Here is a 26,889-nt window from a genome sequence, read left to right on the forward strand (position 1 = left end):
TTGTTCCGTTTGGCTTTTCGGTTCCGGATAAATGTGCCAATAGGCATAGACTTGTGAGTCTTGTGACACATAAGAGTCAATGTGGCTTCGGCTTTATGGATTTCGGCTCGGCCTGTATGGTTTGGTTAAGACTGGTTTGAGATGGTACATTTCAAATCCACATTGAAATATCTTATTTGACTTGAGGCCCATCTTAAAGCCCATTATACATTATCTAAAATCGCTCTCCGGAGGTATTCGTCTTCTCCGGCGAAGTTTGCAAAAAAAAATCATCTTTGGGAAACCAAACAAAAAGGTGCGATTTTGATCGCAGACATGGAGGTTATGGACAAATGGGTCGCCGAATTTTTCATCCGCCGTCAAAAGAACCCTAGGGTTTCTCCCACCAACCTGCTCTCGGCGCTGAAATTCTCCGAGTCCGCCGGCGACTGCTCAAACAACCTCAAGAAAGCGTCTGTTTTGCGGGACATCTCCGATTCGTTGATCCGCGGTAACGTCTCCGAGGGAATGCTCGACCTACTCGAGACTCTCGAGAAGCTTCATCAAGGTTCTTCGGTGCTCACGGAGTCTCACAGGTCTGCTTATTGCTGGACGGCTGCTGAGTGCACGGTTAGGTTGATGTGGCCGTCGTCTGCTTCGGAGGGTCTATACGGGGACGCCGTCGAGAGGATATGGACGAAGAGGATTGGTGTTTTGAAGGAGAGAGGGAGCGGTTTGGTGAGCGAGGAGTTGTTGAAATGGGAGGCTGATCTGAGGAAGGCTGTTGAGGACGATGAGGTGTATAAGCGGATTCGAGAGAGTAACGTTAGGTACAGTGCCGTGTGTTTTTTGAATCAGCTTCTCAAGGAGCAGTGGGCAGTGCTTGGGAGCTGCTCTCTTGAATCAGTTGCTCAGAGGATGCTTCTTAAGCGCCGCAAGGCTGATAAGGGCAGCAGAGAGGGTCCAAATGGTGTTGGTGAAAGCACTAGGCGTTTGGATGAAGGAGAGAAGGAGAATGATGCAGCAGAGCAGGAGGAGGAGGAGGAGAGGACAATGGGTAGTGCACAAGAACAAGGTCTTGTTGATGAAGGGGACGAAATGGCTGCTAGAGAGCTGAAGGATTATTTGTTAGAGATTCAACGACAAATCGATTCTTCCTTCACTAGGCAATTGCAAGAGCCTAACAATGCAAATATCACTCCTCAGCCTTCAAGGGTTAATAGTACTAGAACAAGCGGTCAAGTGAGTGAATTTTTCCTTCAAGATGATGATCTCTAAAATTATTCTTCTATGGTTCGGTTCATGAAGTTTGTGGTTTAATTGTGTAGCAACAGGATAGTGCAAGTGAGAGTAGAGTTAGACCTCATCTACCTACCCCGGAGCCTCTGAATGTATCTCCGTTGAAGAAGAAGAGGGCAAATCCTGCAGCCAGAAGGATAAAGAAATTTTGGACGCCTGAAGAAGAGGCAGTTCTGAGGGAAGGAGTAAAAGAGTATGTCTCCTTAACTCTACTATCAAGTTTCAAGAAGCTGAGCTTGGCTCTAACTTTATATGTTTATTGCTGTTGTGCAGGTATGGTAAATCATGGAAAGAGATAAAGAATGCAAACCCTGAAGTATTCGCAGAGAGGACTGAGGTGAGAGAGCATGTCACTTTTGTGTTACTCATCTGAATTATCTTATATGCGAATTGTGAGTGGTACTAAAAAAGGTTGTAACTTTTGGTAGGTTGATTTGAAGGATAAATGGAGGAACTTGGTTCGGTAGCCGTAACAAGTTTTTGGGAATCTCTTGGGTTTTAAATTGCTATGGAGTTTTTTTTTGCCTGCGTGACAACATATCATCAGCTGTTGAGAAGGAAGATGGTATTAGAAAGGGTCTTTCTTTCACATTTTGTGTTGTGACAAATATTAAAGTCAAATGTGGCTCATGGATTTTAATTCGGCCGGTATGGTTTGGTTAAGACTGGTTTAACATGTATAATTAGTCTTTGTTTTATTTGGCTCAGCGGTTTGTTGGTGTTGGTTAGGAACTTAGGCTTGTCTCTTTCTGATAAGATCTGATTGGTAAGATATGGGTACTGTTTGGTTTATATGTTTTGACTATTCAGTCACTATGGCCCCCATAAATTTTAATTCGGCTGGTATGTCTCGGTTAAGACCGGTTTGACATGGTTCATTTCAGTTCAATTATGTTAATCTGGCACGTGATATGTTTACCTTCACACGAACATTAGTAATGATGGGCTAATTTAAGACTTAACAGGCCTAGAGAGGCCCATCTTATTACGTAACGGCGTCGTTTAGAGTGCACCAAGCTTATAAATGAAAACGAGCTACCTCGGGACATCACGCTCTTTGTACACTCCGCCATCTCTCTCTCTCGTTGGAGCAGATCTCTCTCGTGAATATCGACAATGTCGACCACTTTCTGCTCTTCGGTCTCCATGCAAGCCACTTCTCTGGTAATCTCTTACTCTTCTTGTATTTACAGATCGTTTAGATCAAGATCATTTGCCTCTGATCTGATTCTTGCTGTTTGTCACCGTTCAAAACTCTCGACGCATGTTTTGATTATGTTGAGAATTAGAAAAATGTTAGCTTTACGAATCTTTAGTGATCATTTCAATCGGATTTGCAATCTTGTGTGACATTTGAGGCTTGTGTAGATTTCGATCTGTATTCATTTTTAGTAGTGTTTTTGAATGAACATGTTTTGTTGTATTGATGGAACAAACAGGCAGCAACAACGAGGATTAGTTTCCAGAAGCCAGCTTTGGTTTCAAGGACTAATCTCTCCTTCAATCTAAGCCGTTCAATCCCCACTCGCCTCTCAGTCTCCTGCGCTGTATGTTCTTTTCTAACACCACTCTCAGCATTTGTTTCGAGATTGCTTAAGTTTTGTCTATTTTGGTTTTATTAGGCCAAACCAGAGACGGTAGAGAAAGTGTCTAAGATAGTTAAGAAGCAACTCTCACTCAAAGACGATCAAAATGTCGTTGCGGAAACCAAATTTGCCGATCTTGGAGCAGATTCTCTCGACACTGTAATTCATCTCATCAATCACTCTCTATGTGAATAAACAACTTGTGTAGTTTTTTTTTTAATACTGATTAGATTGAGTGTTTTGCATGCAGGTTGAGATAGTGATGGGTTTAGAGGAAGAATTTCATATCGAAATGGCTGAAGAAAAAGCACAGAAGATCACAACGGTGGAGGAAGCTGCTGAGCTCATTGATGAGCTCGTGCAAGCCAAGAAGTGACTTTTAGTATTAAGAGAACCAAAGGCTAATCTTTCTGTCATTTTCTTTTATTATGATGTCAAGTGAAGCGACTCTTTGCTAGTATCTGTATTGCCATGGATCTCTCTCTATTTGTCGACTGAAAACTTTTGGTTACACATGAAAGCTTTTTCTTTTTCTAAAATCCAAAATGAAAGAGTTGTATTAACATATACATAAGTGAAAGAGTAGTCCCTAAGATGACACTAGCTTCATTTATAAACAATCCTATTCACATTGTATATACAGGTTCCGATTATTCCCAATCAGCGTCAAAAAATCCAGCATCTTTCATCTCTGAATAGTAGACATTCTCCAAGTTCAGATCTTCCTCCTGCATCAAAAAGCGGTTAAGAAGGATTTACCTGGAAGAAGTCTGCAAGGAAAGTAACATAGAGAAGAGGAAGATAGAAGGAGTGGTAACAAACACTTGTGATCCCATACAACCTGCCATCATTTTTCAAATTTTATTTCCTTAAGAGACAAGAGGAGCCTGACTAAACGATATTTAAATAGGATAGTTTGCCGCAAGAGCACATGCAAATAGGGAGAGTCCATTCAAGGCGAGCATGCAGGTTATGTACTTATAGAAAGCAGGTCTTGCTGTGATAACAACTAATGGGATGAGTGACAGGAGCCAGTGAACATCTATTGAGTGGTTGTTGTGATTTTTACCTGGTAATATTTCTCTATGCTTAGTGTTGTACATGAAGAATATCATCCCATAGATGCCCGCAAGTAATAGCTTGTGGATGACCCATAATCCCCATTTGAACTTTTGTATATGTTCATTGTCGTCAATAAACAATTCTACCCCAAATCCAAAGAGATAAATTGCCTGAAATCAAATAACGAAAGCCCTGAAGGATTATGCTAGAGGAAAAAGAGTAACCAGACAGTGCATCTTTGTCAATAAACAATGGTTACCTTGAGAAGCAAATGAAGACCTATAACAAGCCCCGAGATGAGGAAAGTCCGTCTCAGTGCTTCACGGCCATTCGCGTAGTTTCCTTGGAAGAGAAAAGCTACCAAGCTTACTTCCAGAAACAACATTCCAGATGTTGTCAACAAAGTCAATAGATTCCACACTACTTTTCTCCCAGGAGAGCATTCCGATGCCTAAAACATAAGACTGAAGTAAAATTCAAAATAGAATATAGAGTAGTAATCTGTATGCACATGATATCTACTCTGAAGTAAGTAAACGTAGCATCTTCACATAACCAATTAACCATTACAGCTTAAAACAGAACTAGAAAACAGAGTAAAACTTCAAGCAGAACACGAAAACATACTAGAACCTAAAACGGAACTCGAAAACAGAGTAACACATAAAGTAAAGTAACTCAGCACGAGTAAATGTAGAATCTTCACATAACCAATTAACCATCACAGCTTAAAACAGAACTCGAAAACAGAGTAAAAACTCAGAACAGAACACGAAAACAGAGTAGTAACACATGAAATCTAATCTGAAGTATAAGTAACTGAGCAGGAGTAAACAAATTAACCACATTACAGCTTAAAAGAAACCAAGAAGCTTTCTTTTCTTCTGAAAAGCTTAAACCTTTACTGAGCCTAAAACAGTTTCTTCAAATAAAAGTTTTGATCTTTCACACAAACAAACGAACCTGAAGGCAACACCAAGCGAGATTGAGCAAGCTAACAAGCCAAAGGCAACCTTAATACGCGATCATGATGTACGATCTCCGATTCGAGAGCTTCGACAAGCTCTTCTTCGCTTCGTACGCAAAGTAAGTAAGCCACGAACAGAATCGATGCTAGAACCAGAACCGTGTTGTGAAGAAACCCATCTTGCCGATCCATCCGCCGATAAACCCTCCTCCGGTGGCCGTCGAATTAGGGCTTAGCGGTGAAATCACGAAAGGTGGTGACTCGGTGATCTCGCCCAGAACTCGCATTTGACTCGGTTGTACGATTCAACCAGAAACAGGGGTTGTCTAGATAATATATTAAAATATTGGGAGGAAAGTATAAATAAAATAAATAAAAGGTAAAATATGTAAATAGGCTATAATAGCGGGGTGTAAAGTATAAAAGAAACTCTTCTCTAATCCGACCGTTGAAAATCACTCTCAATCTCTGGCGTAACGACCGGATCGTTCGCGCGTAATTTTCGCTGCTATAAATAGAAAGTTTCCTCTTCCGTTTCTCGATCGAAATTTTTTTTTGGAAAAATTAAGTTTGAATCTATCGTAGATGCTGTGACAAAAAAAAATTTTTTTTTATCGAAGATGAGAAACATGAGGCCTGTCCATGCAAGGAATCAGACCACGGATCCATCTTCGCCGATGATGACGTCTCCTCTCATGAATCGTCACGCACGGACAGGATCCAACGCTGGACCAGCATCTAACGCCAAGAAAGCACAGACGAAAGCAGCAGCTCAGAGACTCGCGGCTGTGATGTCAAACCAAACCGGGGACGATGAAGACAGTGATGATGACCTTTCCTTTGACTACAACGCTGTCGGAAGCATTGGTCTCGCTGCCGGAAGATCTCATCCTTCTCGGTCTCCAATGGTAATAAAAATAACTCAGTTTTACTTGTGTTAGGATTGTATGTGACTAAATATTCCTAGATGAGTAGTGACGGTTAGGACGAAACTAATATTATATGTTGTGGTTTCGGGGCTGGGAGGTTATTGGTTTAGGCTCCGAACGTCCTGGTATTGTTTGTGAATGTGATAATTTTATTTTCTTGAATAATAGATCAAGAAACCTGTTGCAAGGCGTCCGCAGATGGGAACTCCACAGTTAGCTGATGATGACAATGAAGATGATGATTTCTCAGTGGATGTATCAAGTGGCAGACCTAGTATTGGCCTTTCTGGTGGCAGAGCAATAAGACCTAAGTCTCCTGTAGTGGTGAGATTACTGCAAGATCATTATCTAACAAAATGTGTATTATGTTCATATGCTTAATTCATTTCGGCGCAGACTAAAATTGCACCACCGAGACGTACACAACCAGTAAATGAAGATAAGAAGAAGGATGATGATGACGATGATGATGATGTTGTTTCAGTAGATTATACAATTGGTAGACCAAGTATTGGGCTTGGAAGTGGGAGGACAATGCGGCCACAAGCTTCTATGGTATTGTCTGAATACTTGAAATGTTCATGTCCTGTCTTGATTTTTTTCAAAAATCAACTTGAGCTTAACGTTTAGTTGGTAAGCGCAGAACAAAGTCCAACCACAAGGACGTCCGGTGATGGCAGTTAGTCAACCTACTGATGAGGAAAACGAAGAAGATGAGGCTCCATATGTGTACACAGGTGGCGTTCCAAGTGTTGGACTTGCTGGTGGAAGGGCTGCACGGTCACGCTCTCCTCTGGTATGCTTTGAATGTGTTTTTACTAGTTTTTGCTGGTGAAACTTGACATGTTATTTTCTGTGTACTTACTACAGAAAAAAACCCCTCCACTGAGGCATCCACAAGTAATAGCTCAGCCACCATCTAGTGGAGACAGTGATGCTGATTATGATGAGGCTTATACTAGTGTCATGCCTAGTATAGGCCTTGCTGGTGGACGGTCAATGAAACCTCGCACTCCTTTGGTAAAATATAGTTCATAGCAACTAATTTAAACATGGTTATAATACTAATAAAAAAATAATCATGAATGTCTTTGTTTTGTACTAAAATGATATTATGAATCAAGAACCAGTTGAAGATTTTAATACATCATTATCTATGTAACACTGCCATTAGTGTGTGTAGTTAACTTTGTTTATGGTTACTTGGTTAGTGCTTTATTGCTATTACATTATCTGAGACTTGGTTTAATTTTTTGCAATAGTCAATTCGTACAAAGGAACAACCTCAGACCGGAGTTCCAACTTCAGGTAACCGATCTTCATTCGGTGAGGATTCAACATTACCTCAGACAACAACAAACCAAGTGGACCACCAGTCTCCATCAGCACGTTCTGCCTTCTCTAACAAATCATCTCAGTCTCTCAACACTATGGATCAACCTCCCTCGGCGCGTTCATCTTTCAGTGGTCGTCCCATAAGGACAGTACCTTTAATGCCATCTGCGGTGCCTATATCACTCAAACCAGTCACTCCTGCTTTTCAATCCGACACGCCAACCAATCTTAGAAAAGACAAAAGGTAACTAAAGAATAACTTGTCCTAGTTAATGCTCACTGAGCCATCATTGTACACATTCAGTGTGGTGTCTTAGTTCAGTGTGTTTCTGTTCATTAGTAGGTTCTCCATTGATTTGGGAAGCTCAGGAAACTTAAGAGAGTTAGGAAGTCAACGGTCTACTTCAGCTTTGCAAGATGAGGTTTGACTTTTCATGAAATTTAATTCACCTTATGATTGGTTTAACTAGAGTTTATACAATTTTATTCACTAGTTTTCTTTTTGATTACAGGTTGATATGTTACAAGAAGAAAATGAAAGTTTGTTAGACAAGGTGATGCCAGTAAATTTTCACAGTTGGTGTTAGTATGCATTAGTTACTCTTAGTTCATTATATCAGTCTGGTAGATTCTATGTGAAGTTAAGATTGTATTTGCATCACATCCTAATTTGTGGGTCCCCAGCTTCGACTTGCAGAAGATAAGTGTGAAGAAGCAGATGCAAGAGCCAAGCAACTTGAGAAGCAGGTAAGCATGTGGTTCATAGAAGTCCCTTTATTACATACTGTTTGTTTTTGCCTCAAGCTTTAAGACGCTTTTTCGTTAGGTTGAAATACTTGGAGAAGGTGTTACTATGGACGCACGTCTTTTAAGCAGGCAAGCTTCACTTCTATCTAACTTCTTGATGACGTTATGACAAAAAAAATTAATTCTGTGAATGGTGTTTGTTGCTTCAGGAAGGAGGCAGCTCTGCTACAGAGAGAGGTAAGTGCTACTTGTTTTCTATTTAAAGTCCTAGTTTAGATCTTGACATAACCGAGAGATCCAATCTCTTTGCAGGCTGCTTTGAAAGTGGCTTCACAAACTCGTGGAGGAAAGAGAGAAGATGTTTCAGCTCTTCATACAGAAGCTGAGGTACTTAACTTCTTTTGTTGTTAATAGTGGTAACTGAAGTGATACTAACATTTTTTATTATCTTGGAATTGGATTTTAGATTGCTAGGGAGGAAGCAGCATCTTCTCTAGAGCAGCTTCATGAAGTTGAAACAGAGTTTAACTCTCTTAAGACCTTGACCAAGAGATTGATATTGACTCAGGAGGAGATGGTATGCTATGTTGTTAAAAGGTTCATATATATTTTCACTTGATAGCTTCTCATCTATAGCTATTTTATCTTAGGAAGAGGTTGTTCTCAAGAGGTGCTGGCTTTCACGTTATTGGGGCTTATGCGTTAGACATGGTAGTTACCTTACTCTTGCACATGCAATCTATAAACAGATTCTTCATAGTTATTTTACTGTTGTTATGGCAGGGATACAAGCAGACATTGCACGAGCCAAGCACGAGTACTGGTCATCATTTGCACCTCTTCCTCTAGAGATTGTTCTTTCTGCAGGACAAAGAGCTAGAGACATCGTTTCACGTTGTAATATTTTTCAACCTGCATTAACTTAACCGATGTTTTTTTTTAATACATAATTCTTATCTTGCTTGTTACTTACAATATGGTCTTATAACACCAAGCAGCTAACAGCACTCTTAGAGAAAGAGAAAAATCATTTCAAAATCTGCATGAAACTTCTGGTGAAGGAAATGTGGAAAGCATGGTATGGGTGGAGAAAGGTTTGAGAGAACTGGCTGCACTAAAGGTATGAAAAAAAAAACACTGAACATGAGAACTCTCTTCTTGTCTTAGATTTAAGTTCTCATATTTGTTTCTTTTGCTATGTATAAAGGTTCAGGAGGCAGTTGCATATGTCATGGCTCAAAATAGACGAAACTTATCATCAAAGATTTTTGTTTCAGGTGATATAACCAAACAAACATCTAAGCTTAAGTTGAATATAATGTTTCACCTTTTTCTAATCCATATTTTATTTTCCAAACAATCTGTAGATGAAGTGAAACTGCCAATGGATGGACAGTTTGAAGCCTTTGGTAAGTTAGTAATTTTTTACAAGATGATCTGTTCTTGTACACTATCATGCTAAAGCACTCGTGTAATATGATTTTTTTTTTTTTTTTAAACTTATGATTTGGCTCTTAAATGTCCCTTGCAGAGTTAAGTGACGATGAAGTTGAAGATGTGAGTTTTAAGCAGGTACATAAAAGACAAACACATCAATTTTCTGTGTCAATGTAATACGTGGGAGTTGTCATGTGACATTAATCTTATTGTGGCTTTACATACACACACAGGCATGGCTTTCATATTTTTGGAGAAGAGCTAAGAACCATGACATTGAATCTGATCTTGCGGATGAGCGTCTCCAGTACTGGATAAACCAAGGGACTCGATCTGCCACGTCCCAAGATGCTGTTGATGGTACACTCTTACTCACCAACTGTCAATGAAATCTAATGCAACCAAAAGAGAGAAAAAATTATATTTACTTTTCTCATATGAATGTGAAATGCAGTTGAAAGAGGACTAATGGAGCTGAGGAAGCTGAACATAGAGTCACAGCTTTGGCAAAAGTCAAGAAAAGGCCTTGACCATGAATCTAATCCTTCTTCTCATGTTGAACTCTCTTTCTGATCTTTTCTTTTTTACACACACCACAGCTATAACGACAACATTTCTCATTTTAACTCTCATTTGGTCTTAGGAGATTATTATTGAATTTGTGAATTTTAAGCAGTTTACATATAAAAATATCAATTGTGTATTTGATATATCTCAAACTGTCTTTTAAAGTTAGCTAAACTATATTGTGCTAATGAGAAAGACAAAAGTAATGTTATGTGTTAAGCATAAACCGGATATGAGAAGAAAAAGTGAACCAAAATACGGTTTATATGTAAACCGAGCGAGAGAGAGTGATTAAAGGTTATCTACGACTCTTTCGAAACTTAAATGACAGATCGTAAATAATAGAAAGTATCAAGGACGTATATGTGAAATTCCTACAAAGTTAATAGATCGGAGAGAGCTTCGAACATCGTGTGCTCGTCGAGAGAGAGAGAGAGAGAGAGAGAGAGAGAAAGAGAAAATGGTGAGAGAAGTGGCGGAGAGCTGTGTAGACACCATGTTGATGGAGATGGTGGCGATGTACAGCGGCCGATTCTACGCTAACAAGCCGGAACTCGCCGCTCGGAGGATCGAGGCCATCGGTTATCAAGTCGGCCACCAGCTCTCCGAGAGGTTTGTGACTTTGATCATCGTCTGATCTCGATATATAATTCATCTTTCCTACTGAGATTATTTGTGTTCGGCTGTTCAAGTATTGGTTCTAGATCTGAGGAAGTTTACATTGTTAGCGTTGTTGATTCTCTGATTGTGTGATTTTATCGTTTCTCGTTTGTAATTGACCATGAATGCGTGAGAAAGGTGATTGATGGGAAGATCAATTGTTCATTTCATTGGGGAGTATTTGGGGGTTTAGGGAATGTGATAATTTTTTAGGGATTTGAGATCAATTTTGGTACTGAAACGAAGATCTTGCGGTCTTTGTGGAGTTTTGTGACGTACGAGTTATCAGAAAATCAATTAATTTAGAATTTAAACTTGTTCTTGTGTCTATGGTTTTCGTTTATCATCAATGGTTAGCCTCTGAGAATCGCTATGAATTTGAATCATAGATCACCTGCCCTGAGGAAACCAAGATTAGTTTCTCACTGCTTTAGTGGCTTAATCAATGGACTGGCCTCTGAGAATCGCTATGAATTTGAATCTTAGATCACCTGCCCTGAGGAAACCAAGATTAGTTTCTCACTGTTTTAGTGGCTTAATAATCAATGGCTGACCTCTGAGAATCACTATGAATTTGAATCTTAGATCACCTGCCCTGAGGAAACCAAGATTAGTTTCTCACTGTTTTAGTGGCTTAATAATCAATGGCTGACCTCTGAGAATCACTATGAATTTGAATCTTAGATCACCTGCCCTGAGGAAACTCAGTTTAGTTTCTCACTGTTTGTAGTGGCTTGATCATTCTTTTTATATTTGCAGTATTTTACCTTAGGAAAGTTTCATTTACTGTCTCAGTATTGTGAAATAGTAGATAGTGCATGATTGTGTGCATTTTTCTTGTCACTAGGTACACTATGGAAAGACCAAGGTTCAGCGACCATCTAGAGGCAATCAAGTTTATCTGTAAAGACTTCTGGTCTGAGGTCTTCAAGAAGCAGATTGATAATCTCAAGACTAATCACCGGGTATGATTTCCTGCAAAAAAAGAAGGAGAAGCTCTTCTTTTGTGTGTGTGTTTTCTGACAAATGTTTTCTTCAGGGTACTTTTGTATTGCAAGACAACAAGTTCAGATGGCTATCTCGTGTCTCGATCGACCCTTCGTCTGAGAAGGAAACCGAAGATCCGTCTACTCCAGGGGAAAGCAAAGCGGCACAAGCGGTGAGCATGTACCTGTATTTCCCATGTGGAATTATAAGAGGTGTCCTCTCCAACTTGGGGATACCTTGTGCTGTCTCTGCGGACATATCCAGCCTTCCCACTTGTGAGTTCACACACCCTTCCTTTATCCTTTTTCTAAAATTCTTATTCTTCCAAGAATCACACAATTGGAGAAAGTTAGAAAGTTGTTGAACTGATTCTTAGTTTAGTACCAAAACTATCTGAAACTCTGGCACTTGTTAAACAAATAGAGTTTTGGTCACGTTAAGTGGCTCATTATGATCTTATGTCCCTCACAGGCTCTTTCGTGATTCGGGTCAAGGCTTGATACTGGCATTAGCTTTGAGTCCTCCTCCTCGATTTCAAACTCCAGCTCGGCTTTATGGTTTTCAAGAAAGATAGATTCTTTGTGCCCTTACGCAGACTTCTTAAGCTGCGACTTCTGTCAAAACACAACTTTTGAATTCTCCAAAACTTGCTGTAAAACATTATTTTGGATGCCTTAATGGGCCTATCTCTCCCTCAAAAAGCCTGTTATGTAACCGATTTCTTTATTTCAAATTCGATATCTTTTAAAATGGGAACAAAATATTATCAAGTTATATTATGTTTTTAAAATAAAAAAGAGAAAAAAATAGCAGTTACAGAAAAAAAAATTAAAAAAAAAAAATTTAACATCGTCAGTAAAACACGAAACTCTAAATCTTAATTCCTAAACCCTAAATCATAAATCCTAAACCTTTGGGTAAATCTAAACCCTTGGGTAAACCCTAAACCTTTGGATAAACTCGAAACCCTTGGGTAAACTCTAAACCTTTGGATAAACTCTAAACCCTTGGGTAAAACCTAAATTCTTGGATAAATCCTAAACCCTAAATCATAAACCCTAAAACTCTAAACCCTAAATCCCAAACCCTAAACCCTTGAGTGTTTTAGTGTTTAGTGATTTTGATTTAGAGTTTAAGATTTATCCTAAAGTTTAAGATTTATCATAGGGTTTATGATTTACCCAATGGTTTAGAGTTTAGAATTTAGAGTTTAGGGATTAGGATTTAGGGTTTAATGTTTTGCTGACGACGTTAAAAATATTTTTTTTGTAATTACTATTATTTTTTATTTATTTATTTTTATCTTTTAATTTTAAAAAGATAATATAATTTGATAATATTTTGTTTTCTTTTTTAAAAGATACCAAATATGAAATAACATAATACTATTGGTCGGTGAATCAAGAGGAATAAGTATCTATATCGAGCCAGACCAGAGATGTTTTATTGGAATGGTTTACAAAAATTGATCGGAATCAAACCGAACATAAATCTGATCTAATCCGGTTTTAGAATAAACCGGAGAGACGACCGTCCCTGACTCTTAACGTTCCCTTTTTGTTCCTCTTTGACTGAGCAAATCTCCCTCCATTTATTATCCTCTTGTCTTCTTCCTCCTCCTCCTAGAAGAAACTCTGCAACTCTGCAAACACAAAGGTGAATACTTTAATTCATGTATTTTCTCTATTCAGCCTCTCTTCTTGCCTCACCCTTTCTCTCTGCATTGTTTTTTCTTTCCCCCATTTTTGATCCAAATTAGGGTTTGTCGATTTGTCTTCATGTGACTTGGTTTTAGTTTTCTTTCACTTATAGCTATCTCAAAAATCAAGAATCACTTTCAAGTTCGACATTTGTGGTTGAGATTGAAACAATGTGTGCATTTTTGGAGTTTTTCTTACTTTTTTTTTTTTTTTTTTTGCTTATTACCTAAGTTTCTAAATTTGCGGTTGAGATTGACTTCATGTGTGTTCAGTGTTCCTGCTATCAAAATCTCATCTTGTTTGAAAAAAATGTTTTGCAGATTTGTAAGGGTTGAAGTTTGTTTTCATCAATGGATAAAGCAGCAAGTCATGAAGAACTAATTACGGAGAAGCTCGACAAATCACTTAGAGGTGGTGCCTCTGAGATGCTGTTCTCCATTACTCAACTGAGAGGTATACAGAAGCATAGCAAGATGGTTGAAGCCAACCTCAAGAGTAGATCCAAAGCGCTAGAGTTAAAGGAGAAGGAGCTCCAGACTCTGAGCTCTGACCTTGAACAAAAGGTTGAGACTTTTGAAAAAGAGAAGGCCGAAGCTGGTGATATGAAGAAGCTGGTGGGAGAGTGTGGGGAACTGAGGTTGAAGAGAAACGAGCTGACGGCGAAGCTGGACACGTCGTCAAGGCTTCAGAGAGAGATCGAGGTGAAGAAGAGCCAGTGGACGCAGCACTCGGCTGAGACTGGGAGGCTTTGCAGCGAGATGAGTAAAAAGAGGAACGAGTTGGCGCTGACTCTTGAGCAGGTTAAGGAATGTGAGAAGCGGTTTAAGATGAAGGCATTGGAGTTAGCTTCTAAAGAGAAGGACTTGCGGGGTGTGAGAGAGTCTATTGAGGTTTATGATTCTGAGCTTGAGGTGAAACAGAAGATGGTGCAGTCATTGAACGATGAGATTGACTCCAAGTCCAAAGAGTCAAGGGAGATCAAAAGAGTGATTGAGCAACAAACCAGTGAGCTTGTTGTCATGCAAAAGCAGCTTGGTTCTATCAGAAGCTCTTGTGAGATGGAAGAAAGAGATAAAGAAAAGGAGCTGGGTCTGCTTAAGAAGCAGATAGAGTCAGAGGAGAAGAAACTCCTTCAGCTCAAGAGAGAAAAGGAAGTGGTGACAGGTATAAAGAAGAAAGATTTGGAGCTGACTCTTTCCAAGATTGAAGAATCCAGCCAGCAGCTTGCGGATGTGAATCACCAACTTGAGTCTCAACGGAGACAGCTCGAGATGCAGTCAGTTGAGCAAGTTTCTAAACGGATGGAGTTTGAAAGTCTTCGAGAATCAAGCAAGCGCTTGGTTTTTGACCTTGGGGTGAAAGAAAAGAGGTTCCAAGAATTAAACAATCTGATAAAGATCTCTGGCGAACAGCTTAACTTGAAATCCAAAGAGCTGGAGGAGATTGAAAGGGAGCTCAAGCTCAAGAGACGCTTGAGACAAATGAGCACTGTGCTTGTTAATCGTGAGAAGCAACCTCAGCAGAATGCAGAAGAAGAACCTGAACCGATAGATACTCTCATGCCTGAAATCTCAGCTTCTCTTACGCGCCATGAAGTCTCCAGCGTCCTTAGAGCTACACCAAATCGAGCAGGATTTGTTCTGGAACAAGTGCAGGATGGAATTAGACAAGGGTCAACTTCTCAAGACACGTTCTTGGAGACCTTGGTTCTTATTTTTGAGGAGCTAGTCAAAATTCAAGGACCGGACGAGTCTCAGCTGCTGCAGCTCCAAGCCAGAGAAGTGGCAACTCTATGGAAAGAGAGGATAACCATCGAAGCTCCAAAGTCAACTCTCGAGGCTTTGGCCTTTCTTCTGTTCATCATTGCATATGGATTGAAGACACTGATCAATGAAGAGGAAACTGCTTTGCTTGCTTCGTCTATTGCTCAGTACGGACAGGCTCCAAGACTCTTTGGATATCTGAGTCTCAACCCTAAGATCCGAGGTTAGTTTTGTAGCCGTGAGATAAAGACTTAAAATAATGAAGTGAGGCTAACTCTTTTATCTTTTGCAGAGTTTGTTGAAGAGCTCATCAAGAAAAGCTTGTATATTCCTGCAGTTAGGCTTATCTGTTTGGTTAATCTTGATAAAGAGGATAAAGAGGTATCCTTCTCACCTTCAGAGCTCTTGAAGAAAGAGATCACCACTTTCAGACGTTCTGCCCTGGAAAATAGATCCACACAGGTTGTTCACTCACCTGATCTTGTAATTGATTAGTTAAAATAATTAATCTATGTTTGTTTCTTCCTTTAGGCGAAAGAGAGAGATGGTGGAAGACTGAGAGCTATACTTGAACTTGTGGCGGATTACAAGCTTAAAATAGATCTCCCAGGTGACCTCATCGCCAAGCTCATGGTTGAAGGAGAAAGGTCAGCCCCTGTAGCTCATTGCTCTGTCATACATGTCGCCTCCTCATCAAATCCACGAGCTGGGTTGAAGAAAAAACAGTTGGGACAGACAAAAACTGTGCTGGTAAAACATACTGGTGTAAAGCAGGAGAATCTTGGTAAGCGTTCTTATCTTATCGCTTTGTCCTTTATATTTTGATAAAAAGACAAAACTTTCTGGTTCTGTTTTTAGGTTATGTAATGGTGTTTGTTATTGGAGTTTCAGGTACAACTTTGCCAGCTGATGTTAAGTCCATCAAACTCCGAGCATCCTCCAGTCGCACGTATCAGAGGAGAGGGAACTGAAGAAAAGGACAACACTTATCAGGAGGAGGGATTGCTAATTAAGTGTTAAAATAACCGTAGTTGTATGACTTGTGCCTTGAGGTTAAAAAATATGTTATTAGCAACTTGTAAGTCCTAATGTCATGGTCTGTAATAAGGCTAACTAGTAGAAACTAAACAGAGAGTGTGACTCTTTTGTATTGGTAGGTCTTTTGGCTCTGGTTAAGTCAGTATCTCAGTTGCTATCTATATCCTTTTTCTAAAGTCTTTTTTCCACTTTTTATACAGTCACAGAATCACACAACTGGGGAAAGATTGAAAAGATATTTTAAATCTGGCATTTGTTGAATGACTTGAGTTTGGTCACGTTAAGTTGGTCACTATAACTCTGCTGCGTTTTGGTGACTATCCTTCTTATATCCATCACAGGCTTGATTCTGCATTAGCATGACAGTCCTCACTTTCAGATTCCAGCTCGGCTTTGTGGTTTCAAGGAAGATAGATTATTTGAGTCCTAAGAGATTTAACTACACAGCCCTTCTTGGGCTTCTGTTTGCTGCCACTTTTGCCAAATCTTACAACTTTGAATTCCAACTTGCTGTAAAACATTATTTGAATTCCGACTTTGGTATAGTTTTTGTTTTTGTCGAACATCTTTTTTGGTTGAAGTAGTGCTGGCATTCGGGTTTTCAGTTTAGTTCAGGTTATTATGTTTTTGGGTTAGCCGAGTTGGGGTGTTTATAAGTTTAGGAACAGACCAATTAGATCGGTTTAGGTTTGGATACAGTCGGGTTCGGGTTAGATTTCTATTTTCTTTTCATAAAACCTGAAGTTGAACCGAATTAGAAATAGTTTGGTTCGGATTTTGAAATCCAAAAAAACTCCAAAAAGTTTTGAGTTAAATCCGGAAAACCAAAAAAAGTTTGGTAGTTTAGGTTTTTGGAATATACTTTATTTATAAATTATAAATTATATATATATATATATTGAAATTAAAAATAATCAATAATTTATTATATGAAGAATATCTGGATATATGTTTAGTTATCGGTTTGGTTTTCGGATCTAGAAAATAGGAACTGTTCAGATTTTTGTAATTTTTTTATCCGATTTCGATTTTTTCAATTCACTTCCGCTTTAGTTTTCGAGTTTCGGATCATAATATCCCATGTGAAATGAGCTGACATTAATTTGGAAAAATATATGTCGGAGAAAGCCCATTGGGCCTATTTCTTCTCCAAATAAGCCCCTTTACCTCAACGTTCCCTTTTTTTTTTCCTCCGACTTTGGCAAATCTCCCTCCATTTATCCTCTTCGTCGTCGTCTTCTTCCTCACACACTCGAAGAAACTCTGCTTAGCATACAGGTTAGCACTTTACTTCCCGAGCTTTTATCAATTCAACATTTCCTTTTCTCCTTTCGTCACACTTTCTCACTGTATTAATTTCTTCTTGCCTCATTACGATTACAAAAACTAGGGTTCCCGATTTCTTCCTGCGTGACTTGGTTTTTAGCTCTTTCGTTACTTAGACTATATTCTTCTTTTGTTCAACTCAAGAAATCGTTTAGATTTGACATTTATTGTTGCGATAGTATGCATTTCTAGAAACTTATTTTGCTTATACTAACCGTTGATTTGAGGTTTAGTGATTCTTGTTTTGCAGATCTTGTAGCGTAAAAGTTTCCATCAATGGATGAAGCAGAGAGTTTCTGCAAATCAATGGAGGAAGTTAGAGGTGGTGCCTTCGAAATGTTGACCTGCGTTGCTCAGCTGAAAGGCGTAGTGAAGCATAATATGATGGTTGAAGCCGAGAACAAGAGTAAGTCTCAAGAGCTGCAGAATCTGAGCTCAGACCTTGGTAAAAAGGTTGAAACTTTCGAAAAGGAGAAGTCTGAAGCTGGTGACTTGAAGAAGCTGTGTGAGGAAGAGCTGAAGCTGAAGAGAAATGAGGTGGCGGCAAAGGAGAAACGGTGGCAGCGTTTGGCTGAGGTTCAGAGGCTTTGCAGCGAGGAGACGGATAAAAAGAAGGACGAGTGGGCGTTGGTTCTTGAGAAGATTAAAGAATCTGAGAAGCAGTTTGAGATGAAGTCATTGGAGTTAGCTTCTAAAAAGAAGGAGTTGGGACTTGTGAGAGAGTCTATTGAGGTTTCTGATTCCGAGCTTGAGCTGAAAAAGAAAGATTTGGAGCTGACTCTTTCCAAGATTGAAGAATCTGGCCAGCAGCTTGCCGATGTGAATGAGCAACTCGACCTGAAGTCCAAAGAGTTGGAGGAGATTGAAAGAGAGCTTAAGTTGAAGAGATACTTGAGAGAAATGAACACTGTGTTTGTTAAGCGTGAGAAGCAGCCAATCAGTGTCAGCAGCCAACAAAATGATGCAGAAGAAGAAACTGAACTGATTGATACTTTCACGCTTCATGGAATCTCAGCATCTCTTCTGCGCCATGAAATCACAAGCCTTCTTAGAGATACACCTAATCCAGCAGAATTTGTTCTGGAACGAGTGCAGGATGGAATTAGACAAGGATCAAGTTTTCAGGACACGTTCTTGGAGACTTTGGTTCTTATTTTTGAGGAGCTAGCCAAAGTTCAACAATTGGATGAGGTAGCCAAAACTCAAGGACCAGACAAGTCTCAGCTGCTGCAGCTCCAAGCCGCAGAAGTGGCAGCTCTATGGAAAGAGAAGATAGCTATCAAAGCACCAAGATCATCTCTCGAGGCCTTGGCCTTTCTTATGTTCATCATGGCATTTGGATTAAAGACATTGATCAACGAAGAAGAAGCTGCTTTACTTGCTTGGTCTATTGCTCAATACGAACAGGCACCTATGCTCTTTGAGTATTTGAGTATCAGCCTTACAATCCGAGGTTAGTTTTCTTAAGATATAAAGAGTTAAAAGATAGAATAATGAAGTGAGATTTAACTATTTTTAATCTTTATTGCAGAGGTTGTTGAAGAGCTTATAAAGAAAAGCGAATATATTTCTGCAGTCAGGCTTATATGTTTGTTTAAGCTTGATAAAGAGGTTTCATTCTCACCTTCAGAGCTCTTAAAGAAAGAGATCATCAGTTTCAGAGGTTCTGCTCTTGAAAACAGATCCAATGAATCCTCACAGGTTTTAACACTTTTGTTCAGTTACCTGATCTTGTGATTGATTATTAGTCACTTGTTGAATCTATGTTTGATTCTTCCTTTAGGCTAAAGAGAAAGATGATGGAAGGTTGAGAGCTATACTTGAACTCGTGGCGGATTATCAGATTGGAATAGATCTTCCAGGGGACCTCATAGCCAAGCTCATGGTTCAAGGAGAAAGATCAGCCCCTGTAGTTCGTTTCTCTGTCGAGCATGACACCTCCTCATCAACGTCACAAGCTGAGCTGAAGAAGAAACAGTTGGGAGGGACAGAAACGGTGCTTGTGAGGCATACTGGTGTGGATGAAGAGAATCTTGGTAAGCTTACTTATCTCTATCTCTTTACCCTTCTTTATTTTTGATAAAAGACAAATTTTGTGGTTCTATTTATAGGTTATGTAATGGTTTTGTTATTGGAGTTTCAGGTACAACTTTGCCAGCTGATGTTAATCCCAGCAATGAAACATCTAACGGCAATCATCCTCCTCTCATCCACACATATCACAGGAGAAGGAACTGAAGAGAAGGTTACACTCGAGCTAATTAAGTGTTTAAATAAATAACCGTAGTTATATGACTTGTATGTTGTAAGTCCTAATGATATGGTCTGTAAGGCTAACTAGTAGGGAAACTAAACAGAGAGGGTGAATCTCTTGTGTTGGTTGGTTAGATTGCGTCTCAGTTGTTATCTCTGGCTCGAACCTTTGATTTTATCATCATATTAATCGTCTTTTGTTATGGTAAACGTGAGCTTTTAGGACTAACCATTTGAAAGAAAAAACCTATTCAAATATTTTAATGTTCGTGGGCGATATTTATAGTATAATTACGGGTTATTGGTTGTTGTATTTTAATTGATTTGAAAATCTGAACTAAATCTAGTGTTATTGGTTCTATGATTTTCAAATCTGTATTAAATTCTTGTGTTATTGGTTTAATGATTCATAAATTCTGTATCAAATCAAGTGTTATTCAATCGTACGGATTTACTAATTTATTTGATTTTATAATGGATTTGAATGAATTTGTTTGGATTTTTTAGTTAAAAATACAAAGATTCAAATCCGAGGGAAAACTTTCGGATTTGCATATTTTACTTGGATTTATAAATACTATATGGATTTCTAAATCAATCAAAATATATAAACCAATAACAAGAAAAATATTATTTTCTTTACTTAATAATGGCCGACAAATTTAAATCATTTTCACAACTGGATAATAATCTTATGAATATATTTGGATAATAAACAATTTTTCATTAGTTGATGACAATTCTTTTATTTGGTAACACCATTGATGACAAATTTAATTGTCATTTTTGCTAAATATCCTCTGTCAGGAGGACTCTAGGGTTTTACCTTGGAGAAATTAGAAGAAAATAAAATAATTTTTCCCTCCTTTTATTTTTCTTTTCATTTCCCTCTCCGTTCATCAATTTTTTTTTTTTGGCCTCGACGCCCTTTCGAATTTAGGGTTGTGAATAATTATTTGATTCCTTATCGTTTCCTTTCGAGTTAAAATTTCGTATCGTCTTCTCCCACCACTCGGAGCTTCTTCTAGGTATGTCGACGGATTCTTTCTCCCCCCGTTACTCGCCTCGTTTTGATCGCAACTCACACATGCATCTGATCCCTGCCGTCGATTCGCTTAAATTTCGTAGCTAGCGTCTCTGTAGATCCATTGTTTTTCTTATCGCACGAGTTTAATCGCTGTTTCCTGGGGTAGACCAAATCGTCCGTACGAAATTGATTTCGTTTCTCCTTACTATCGAGTGTTCGTAGCTATTCGATCAATTGCATTTCCATCTAAGTATTAGGTTTGATTTCGATCGTTTTTGCTTTTTCAAATGGGACTTGGTTTGATGAATCTCACATCTTGCAGGCTTAAATCCTCTCAGTCCACCACGCTCTCAACCCTCATTTGAATCGTATGAAGGATGTGTGCATTGTTCACAGTTCTCGTCTCTGAAGTGGTAAGCACTGAGTCTTAGAGTGATTAGGAACCGATAGGTTTATAAACAATGTATTTGTGTACGCAGGGACTCTAGAGTTTTCGGCTCCCTGACTATCCTTAGCTTGATTTTGAGAGGGTTTATTATGGATTGCAATAAAGAAGAGGCTACAAGGGCGATAAACTTAGCAGAGGAAAAGATGAGGGGTGGTGATTTCGTTGGAGCTCATAAACTGATCATGAAGGCTCAGAGACTCTTCCCCGAACTGGAAAACGTACAGAAGCTGTTAGCCGTGTGTGACGTGCATTCCTCTGCTGATAAGAAAATTAAAGGGCTTGACGATTGGTATGGTATCCTTCAGGTTCTGCCTTCTGCTGATTCCGACACTATCAAGAAGCAATACAGAAAGCTTTGCCTGCTTCTCCATCCGGATAAGAACAAGTTCCCTGGTGCGGAAGCTGCTTTCAAGTTGGTTGGGGAAGCAAACAGATGGCTCTCTGATCAGAGCAAACGTTCTCAGTATGATGTCAGATACAGATCCCATTCGCTGTTTGCTAGCAAGGAGTCGAATGCAAATGCAAACTCTCTTCGCAACTCCTCATCTGCGAATGCTGCTGCAGTGAATATTGCGAGTGGGTTAACGTTTTGGACGTGTTGCAGAAGCTGTGGGCACAGGTATAAATACTTGAAGGTTTATGTGAACCAACTTATGCACTGTTCCTCTTGCAAGAAATCTTACACTGCCTGCAACATCGGGTCTGATGGAGTGTCATTTAGTGGTTCAACCGCTGGTGTAAAACAGTTTCAAGATCAAGGGATATCTAGGCAGCATCCTTCTACAGGAGCAGAATCAGGAAGTTCAGCAGCTGAGATGGATAAGAACGGGACAGTCGGAGGGAAACTCAACAAGAGGTATCGGAAAAAACAGAAAAGAGGGTCTAGTAACAAGAAACCCAAGAAAGATGAGGGTTGTACAGAGAGTGAAGCTGAAGGAGGAAGACCCCAGAAAGGTGAGACAGTTGCCAATAATTCTGTGGAAGTTGCTAAACCTGATGTATTGAAGCCGCAGCCTGAAGTAAAAGAACCTGAGACTAGTGCAGCAGCTGAGATGAATAAGAATGGGACAGTCGGAGGGAAACTCAACAAGAGGAGTCATAAAAAACAGAAAAGAGGGGCTGGTAACAAGAAACCCAAGAAAGATGAGGGTTGTACAGAGAGTGAAGCTGAAGGAGGAAGACCCCAGAAAGGTGAGACAGTTGCCAATAATTCTGTGGAAGTTGCTAAACCTGATGTATTGAAGCCGCAGCCTGAAGTAAAAGAACCTGAGACTAGTGCAGCAGCTGAGATGAATAAGAATGGGACAGTCGGAGGGAAACTCAACAAGAGGAGTCATAAAAAACAGAAAAGAGGGGCTGGTAACAAGAAACCCAAGAAAGATGAGGGTTGTACAGAGAGTGAAGCTGAAGGAGGAAGACCCCAGAAAGGTGAGACAGTTGCCAATAATTCTGTGGAAGTTGCTAAACCTGATGTATTGAAGCCGCAGCCTGAAGTAAAAGAACCTGAGACTAGTGCAGCAGCTGAGATGAATAAGAATGGGACAGTCGGAGGGAAACTCAACAAGAGGAGTCATAAAAAACAGAAAAGAGGGGCTGGTAACAAGAAACCCAAGAAAGATGAGGGTTGTACAGAGAGTGAAGCTGAAGGAGGAAGACCCCAGAAAGGTGAGACAGTTGCCAATAATTCTGTGGAAGTTGCTAAACCTGATGTATTGAAGCCGCAGCCTGAAGTAAAAGAACCTGAGACTAGTGCAGCAGCTGAGATGAATAAGAATGGGACAGTCGGAGGGAAACTCAACAAGAGGAGTCATAAAAAACAGAAAAGAGGGGCTGGTAACAAGAAACCCAAGAAAGATGAGGGTTGTACAGAGAGTGAAGCTGAAGGAGGAAGACCCCAGAAAGGTGAGACAGTTGCCAATAATTCTGTGGAAGTTGCTAAACCTGATGTATTGAAGCCGCAGCCTGAAGTAAAAGAACCTGAGACTAGTGCAGCAGCTGAGATGAATAAGAATGGGACAGTCGGAGGGAAACTCAACAAGAGGAGTCATAAAAAACAGAAAAGAGGGGCTGGTAACAAGAAACCCAAGAAAGATGAGGGTTGTACAGAGAGTGAAGCTGAAGGAGGAAGACCCCAGAAAGGTGAGACAGTTGCCAATAATTCTGTGGAAGTTGCTAAACCTGATGTATTGAAGCCGCAGCCTGAAGTAAAAGAACCTGAGACTAGTGCAGCAGCTGAGATGAATAAGAATGGGACAGTCGGAGGGAAACTCAACAAGAGGAGTCATAAAAAACAGAAAAGAGGGGCTGGTAACAAGAAACCCAAGAAAGATGAGGGTTGTACAGAGAGTGAAGCTGAAGGAGGAAGACCCCAGAAAGGTGAGACAGTTGCCAATAATTCTGTGGAAGTTGCTAAACCTGATGTATTGAAGCCGCAGCCTGAAGTAAAAGAACCTGAGACTAGTGCAGCAGCTGAGATGAATAAGAATGGGACAGTCGGAGGGAAACTCAACAAGAGGAGTCATAAAAAACAGAAAAGAGGGGCTGGTAACAAGAAACCCAAGAAAGATGAGGGTTGTACAGAGAGTGAAGCTGAAGGAGGAAGACCCCAGAAAGGTGAGACAGTTGCCAATAATTCTGTGGAAGTTGCTAAACCTGATGTATTGAAGCCGCAGCCTGAAGTAAAAGAACCTGAGACTAGTGCAGCAGCTGAGATGAATAAGAATGGGACAGTCGGAGGGAAACTCAACAAGAGGAGTCATAAAAAACAGAAAAGAGGGGCTGGTAACAAGAAACCCAAGAAAGATGAGGGTTGTACAGAGAGTGAAGCTGAAGGAGGAAGACCCCAGAAAGGTGAGACAGTTGCCAATAATTCTGTGGAAGTTGCTAAACCTGATGTATTGAAGCCGCAGCCTGAAGTAAAAGAACCTGAGACTAGTGCAGCAGCTGAGATGGATAAGAATGGGACAGTCGGAGGGAAACTCAACAAGAGGGAGCAGGAACCTCAGAGCCAAGGTGCTGGTGACAGGATGCCCGAGAAAGATGAGGGTTGTACAGAGAAAGACCTTGAAGGAGCAGGACCCCAGAAAGGTGCTGAAATACCTAAACCTGATATACTGAAGCCCCAGCCTGAAGAAAAAGAACCGCAGGCTAGTGCAGGAAAGTCAGTGCCTGTTTTATCAGCTCAAAAGACGAATCAGACAGCCAGAAAGAAGAGAAAAGCTGTTGAGGAATCCTCTATGAGTTTTGAAGTTGATGGCTCTGATGCAGCTGTCAATGAAACACACACGGATGAATCTAATAAGAGGAAGTTCTCAAGGAAGAAGCCGCAGGTTTCTTATGCAGAGAAGAGAGGCAATGGTGATTCTGTAATCCCTCCGACAAAAAAGATGAAATCAGGTTGTGAAGTTGAGTCTGATGTTAATACGAAGCAAACGGATGAGAATAATACGTCACCGGAACTTGCTGATAAAGGAAAAGCCAAGGAAAGTGAAGATTCTGGAAAGAAAAATATCTTGTCAGCCAAAAACAAAGAGATTGAAAGCTGTGATCGTAATGGCGAAGACGAAGCTTTGTCGAGCAAGATGGGTGAAGTTGAAAACGGACACAGAGCTAGTGAAAATGGCAATACGCTGGATATACCTGATCCAGAATTTAATGTGTTTGAAGATGAACGGAAACCAGAAAATTTTGCTGTCAATCAAGTGTGGTCTACCTGTGATTCTAGAGATGGTATGCCACGGAGATATGCTCGAGTAAGGAAAGTGCTGTCTTCCGATTTCAAGCTGCGAGTTACCTACCTAAAGCCTGTTCAGGAAAATAATGATGAAAGCATTCCAGTTACATGGGGAAAGTTCAATAATGGAGAAACAAAGGATGTCGAGAACCGCTCAATTTTTTCAGGTCAGATGCTTCACTCGGTCTGCAACAGGGTTGTTTCCATATACCCAAGGAAAGGAGAAATTTGGGCTATGTTCAGTGACTGGGATGAGGAATCGAGCACTCTAGAAAACCATGAATTGCCGTATAAGTATGACTTCGTGGAAATTGTGAACGATTTTAAGGAAGAGGCTGGTATTGGAGCGGCTTATTTGGGAAAAGTTAAAGGGTTTGTTTCCCTTTTTCAGCGGGAGGCGAAGAATACAGTGTGTCAGGTTCAGTTTGCTCCAGAACGGATGCTTAGATTTTCTCACAAAGTTCCAGCCGTCAAAATGACTGGAATCGAGAAAGAAGGTGTTCCAGCTGGCTCATATGAACTGGACCCGACTGCACTGCCAAAAGATATATTTCAGGCTGAAGCGGTTAATGTGGAGATGGATAGTGAGACAATGAAAGGAAAAGCTGATAGCCCTGATCCTGAAGCTCCGGAGACTGAAGTGAATGCCAAGCCTGTTCCAGAGATTGTTCCATCTCCTCCAAGGAAACGTCAAAAATCTGACGATGATGGCGGATGCAGTAACCGTGATAAGGTTTGTTCAACATCTGTGTCAATTGGGAAAGGGGAAGCCACCAAAGCCAATGATTCTTCTTCTAGTCAAGTTAGTAAAAAGAGCACACCGAACGGGTGTGGTGAGGCGTCTGATGCCTTCAAGCTGCGAAAATCTCCTCGTCTTCAAACAACTCCAAGCCAGCAAATAGAGGAGAAGAAGAGTGCTAAACAAGGCGATAAGATTAATCCGCCAAAGACAACTGATAAGGTTCTTGTGACAGATTCTTTGGGAATAAACAAATCGTCCAAAGGCATACAGCAACAGGTAGAAAGACAGGTAGGAGAAGGCTCGAAGAAAAGAGGACGCGATGGTGAATTACCGTCTAGCTCCAAGCAGAATGATTTGCCAGCTCAGTTGGATGGTTCTACTAATAGGTCCCTTGAGACAACTCCTGCGTCATCAAGTTGCAAAACGCCGCAAAGAAATGCCTTCGACTTCGATAACGAGAGATCTGTGGACAAATTCCGACGTGATCAGATATGGGCTATTTATAGCGATGACAAGGGAATGCCCACAGAGTATGTGAAGGTCAAGAAAGTGGAAACCAAGCCTGAGGTTGTGTTACACGTAGCCCATATGGAGCTGTGTCCGCCATCGACCGAACCCGTAACCCGCCCTGTGTCATGTGGGGAGTTCAAAATGGAAACTGGGAAACCCAAAACCCTTCCTCTAACGAGCTTCTCACATCGGGTCAAACCTTTTGACAGTAAGCAGAAGATAGTCAAAGTATACCCAAGGAAAGGTGACATCTGGGCTCTCCGTAAGAGCTGTGATAGCACCGAAGCAGAGCATGATATTGTAGAAGTGGTGGAAGGTTACTGTGAAGGGAAGAGCATAAAGGCGATGGCTTTGACTGCTAAAGGCTTCAGTTCTATATACACAAGGAAGCATGGGTCACATGTGAGTTCGTTAGTGGTTCCAAAGGCGGAAATGAGTAGGTTTTCTCATCAGATTCCGGCGGTGAAACAGGAGAAGAGAGCAACACGGGTAGCTGAAGGAGGATACTGGGAGCTTGACCCTGCAGCCATTCCACCTCCCACCACCATAGTCATAGACTGACCCCAGTTCCTCCAGTAGGCGTTCGGTTTCTTATATCAAATACTATGTGTAGGTAAGTATTATTCTCAGTAAGTGAAGCTTAAAGTTTGGTGATTGTGGAGAAGAGTATCAGATTATATAGTACTTACTGCCTTTTGTTGGGGATAGCTTATGAGTTATTATTATTGTCTTATCTGTTTCTCTGTTAGTATTGTCTCATCTCTTTTTCTGTGCAGCAGATAATCTTTCAGTTT

The 26,889-nt window shown here is 40.3% G+C and overlaps 7 protein-coding genes and 1 pseudogene across 9 annotated transcripts; 7 read left to right on the forward strand and 1 right to left on the reverse strand.

Moving 5' to 3' along the window:
* The first annotated feature begins 252 nt into the window (after nucleotides 1-252).
* On the forward strand, nucleotides 253-2,085 carry LOC106292672. 2 transcript variants are annotated; one of them, XM_013728310.1, is made up of 4 exons: nucleotides 253-1,221; nucleotides 1,308-1,471; nucleotides 1,552-1,615; nucleotides 1,707-2,085. In XM_013728310.1, exons 1-4 carry the CDS (start codon nucleotides 316-318, stop codon nucleotides 1,743-1,745), a joined length of 1,173 nt encoding a protein of 390 aa, XP_013583764.1. In that variant the 5' UTR covers nucleotides 253-315; the 3' UTR covers nucleotides 1,746-2,085. The 2 variants fall into 2 exon arrangements, with proteins under 2 accessions (XP_013583764.1, XP_013583765.1); XM_013728311.1 differs by having other exon boundaries at nucleotides 1,314-1,471.
* Nucleotides 2,086-2,336: 251 nt separating this feature from the next.
* LOC106293048 (acyl carrier protein, chloroplastic) lies at nucleotides 2,337-3,349 on the forward strand. The gene is made up of 4 exons (XM_013728719.1): nucleotides 2,337-2,442; nucleotides 2,718-2,825; nucleotides 2,901-3,023; nucleotides 3,115-3,349. The coding sequence occupies exons 1-4, from the start codon at nucleotides 2,395-2,397 to the stop codon at nucleotides 3,238-3,240; spliced, it is 405 nt and encodes a 134-aa protein (XP_013584173.1). The 5' UTR covers nucleotides 2,337-2,394; the 3' UTR covers nucleotides 3,241-3,349.
* Nucleotides 3,350-3,448: 99 nt separating this feature from the next.
* LOC106293047 lies at nucleotides 3,449-5,180 on the reverse strand (annotated as a pseudogene).
* Nucleotides 5,181-5,468: 288 nt separating this feature from the next.
* Nucleotides 5,469-9,981, forward strand: LOC106293807 (coiled-coil domain-containing protein SCD2). Its single transcript, XM_013729445.1, has 21 exons — nucleotides 5,469-5,801; nucleotides 5,991-6,146; nucleotides 6,219-6,377; nucleotides 6,466-6,618; nucleotides 6,693-6,842; nucleotides 7,085-7,401; nucleotides 7,498-7,579; nucleotides 7,670-7,711; nucleotides 7,842-7,904; nucleotides 7,984-8,033; nucleotides 8,114-8,141; nucleotides 8,217-8,291; nucleotides 8,371-8,481; nucleotides 8,555-8,615; nucleotides 8,688-8,801; nucleotides 8,903-9,024; nucleotides 9,112-9,181; nucleotides 9,272-9,313; nucleotides 9,436-9,476; nucleotides 9,575-9,701; nucleotides 9,796-9,981. Exons 1-21 carry the CDS (start codon nucleotides 5,514-5,516, stop codon nucleotides 9,912-9,914), a joined length of 2,370 nt encoding a protein of 789 aa, XP_013584899.1. The 5' UTR covers nucleotides 5,469-5,513; the 3' UTR covers nucleotides 9,915-9,981.
* A 303-nt stretch (nucleotides 9,982-10,284) lies between these two features.
* LOC106294503 (trafficking protein particle complex subunit 6B) lies at nucleotides 10,285-12,271 on the forward strand. The gene is made up of 4 exons (XM_013730067.1): nucleotides 10,285-10,520; nucleotides 11,416-11,533; nucleotides 11,608-11,830; nucleotides 12,027-12,271. Exons 1-4 carry the CDS (start codon nucleotides 10,369-10,371, stop codon nucleotides 12,053-12,055), a joined length of 522 nt encoding a protein of 173 aa, XP_013585521.1. The 5' UTR covers nucleotides 10,285-10,368; the 3' UTR covers nucleotides 12,056-12,271.
* Nucleotides 12,272-13,155: 884 nt separating this feature from the next.
* Nucleotides 13,156-16,272, forward strand: LOC106294504 (centrosomal protein of 164 kDa). The gene is made up of 5 exons (XM_013730068.1): nucleotides 13,156-13,211; nucleotides 13,576-15,241; nucleotides 15,311-15,480; nucleotides 15,550-15,802; nucleotides 15,910-16,272. The coding sequence occupies exons 2-5, from the start codon at nucleotides 13,606-13,608 to the stop codon at nucleotides 15,987-15,989; spliced, it is 2,139 nt and encodes a 712-aa protein (XP_013585522.1). The 5' UTR covers nucleotides 13,156-13,211; nucleotides 13,576-13,605; the 3' UTR covers nucleotides 15,990-16,272.
* Nucleotides 16,273-17,279: 1,007 nt separating this feature from the next.
* On the forward strand, nucleotides 17,280-19,790 carry LOC106294505 (FRIGIDA-like protein 5). 2 transcript variants are annotated; one of them, XM_013730071.1, is made up of 5 exons: nucleotides 17,280-17,334; nucleotides 17,633-18,835; nucleotides 18,914-19,083; nucleotides 19,166-19,418; nucleotides 19,526-19,790. In XM_013730071.1, exons 2-5 carry the CDS (start codon nucleotides 17,659-17,661, stop codon nucleotides 19,618-19,620), a joined length of 1,695 nt encoding a protein of 564 aa, XP_013585525.1. In that variant the 5' UTR covers nucleotides 17,280-17,334; nucleotides 17,633-17,658; the 3' UTR covers nucleotides 19,621-19,790. The 2 variants fall into 2 exon arrangements, with proteins under 2 accessions (XP_013585525.1, XP_013585524.1); XM_013730070.1 differs by having other exon boundaries at nucleotides 17,316-17,334; nucleotides 17,616-18,835.
* Nucleotides 19,791-20,517: 727 nt separating this feature from the next.
* Nucleotides 20,518-26,838, forward strand: LOC106294506. The gene is made up of 4 exons (XM_013730072.1): nucleotides 20,518-20,663; nucleotides 20,985-21,075; nucleotides 21,142-21,158; nucleotides 21,192-26,838. The coding sequence occupies exon 4, from the start codon at nucleotides 21,200-21,202 to the stop codon at nucleotides 26,654-26,656; it is 5,457 nt and encodes a 1,818-aa protein (XP_013585526.1). The 5' UTR covers nucleotides 20,518-20,663; nucleotides 20,985-21,075; nucleotides 21,142-21,158; nucleotides 21,192-21,199; the 3' UTR covers nucleotides 26,657-26,838.
* Nucleotides 26,839-26,889: the final 51 nt, after the last annotated feature.

The sequence above is a fragment of the Brassica oleracea genome, chromosome C5 (assembly GCF_000695525.1).
Source record: "Brassica oleracea var. oleracea cultivar TO1000 chromosome C5, BOL, whole genome shotgun sequence".
NCBI classification, from domain to species: Eukaryota; Viridiplantae; Streptophyta; class Magnoliopsida; order Brassicales; family Brassicaceae; genus Brassica; species Brassica oleracea.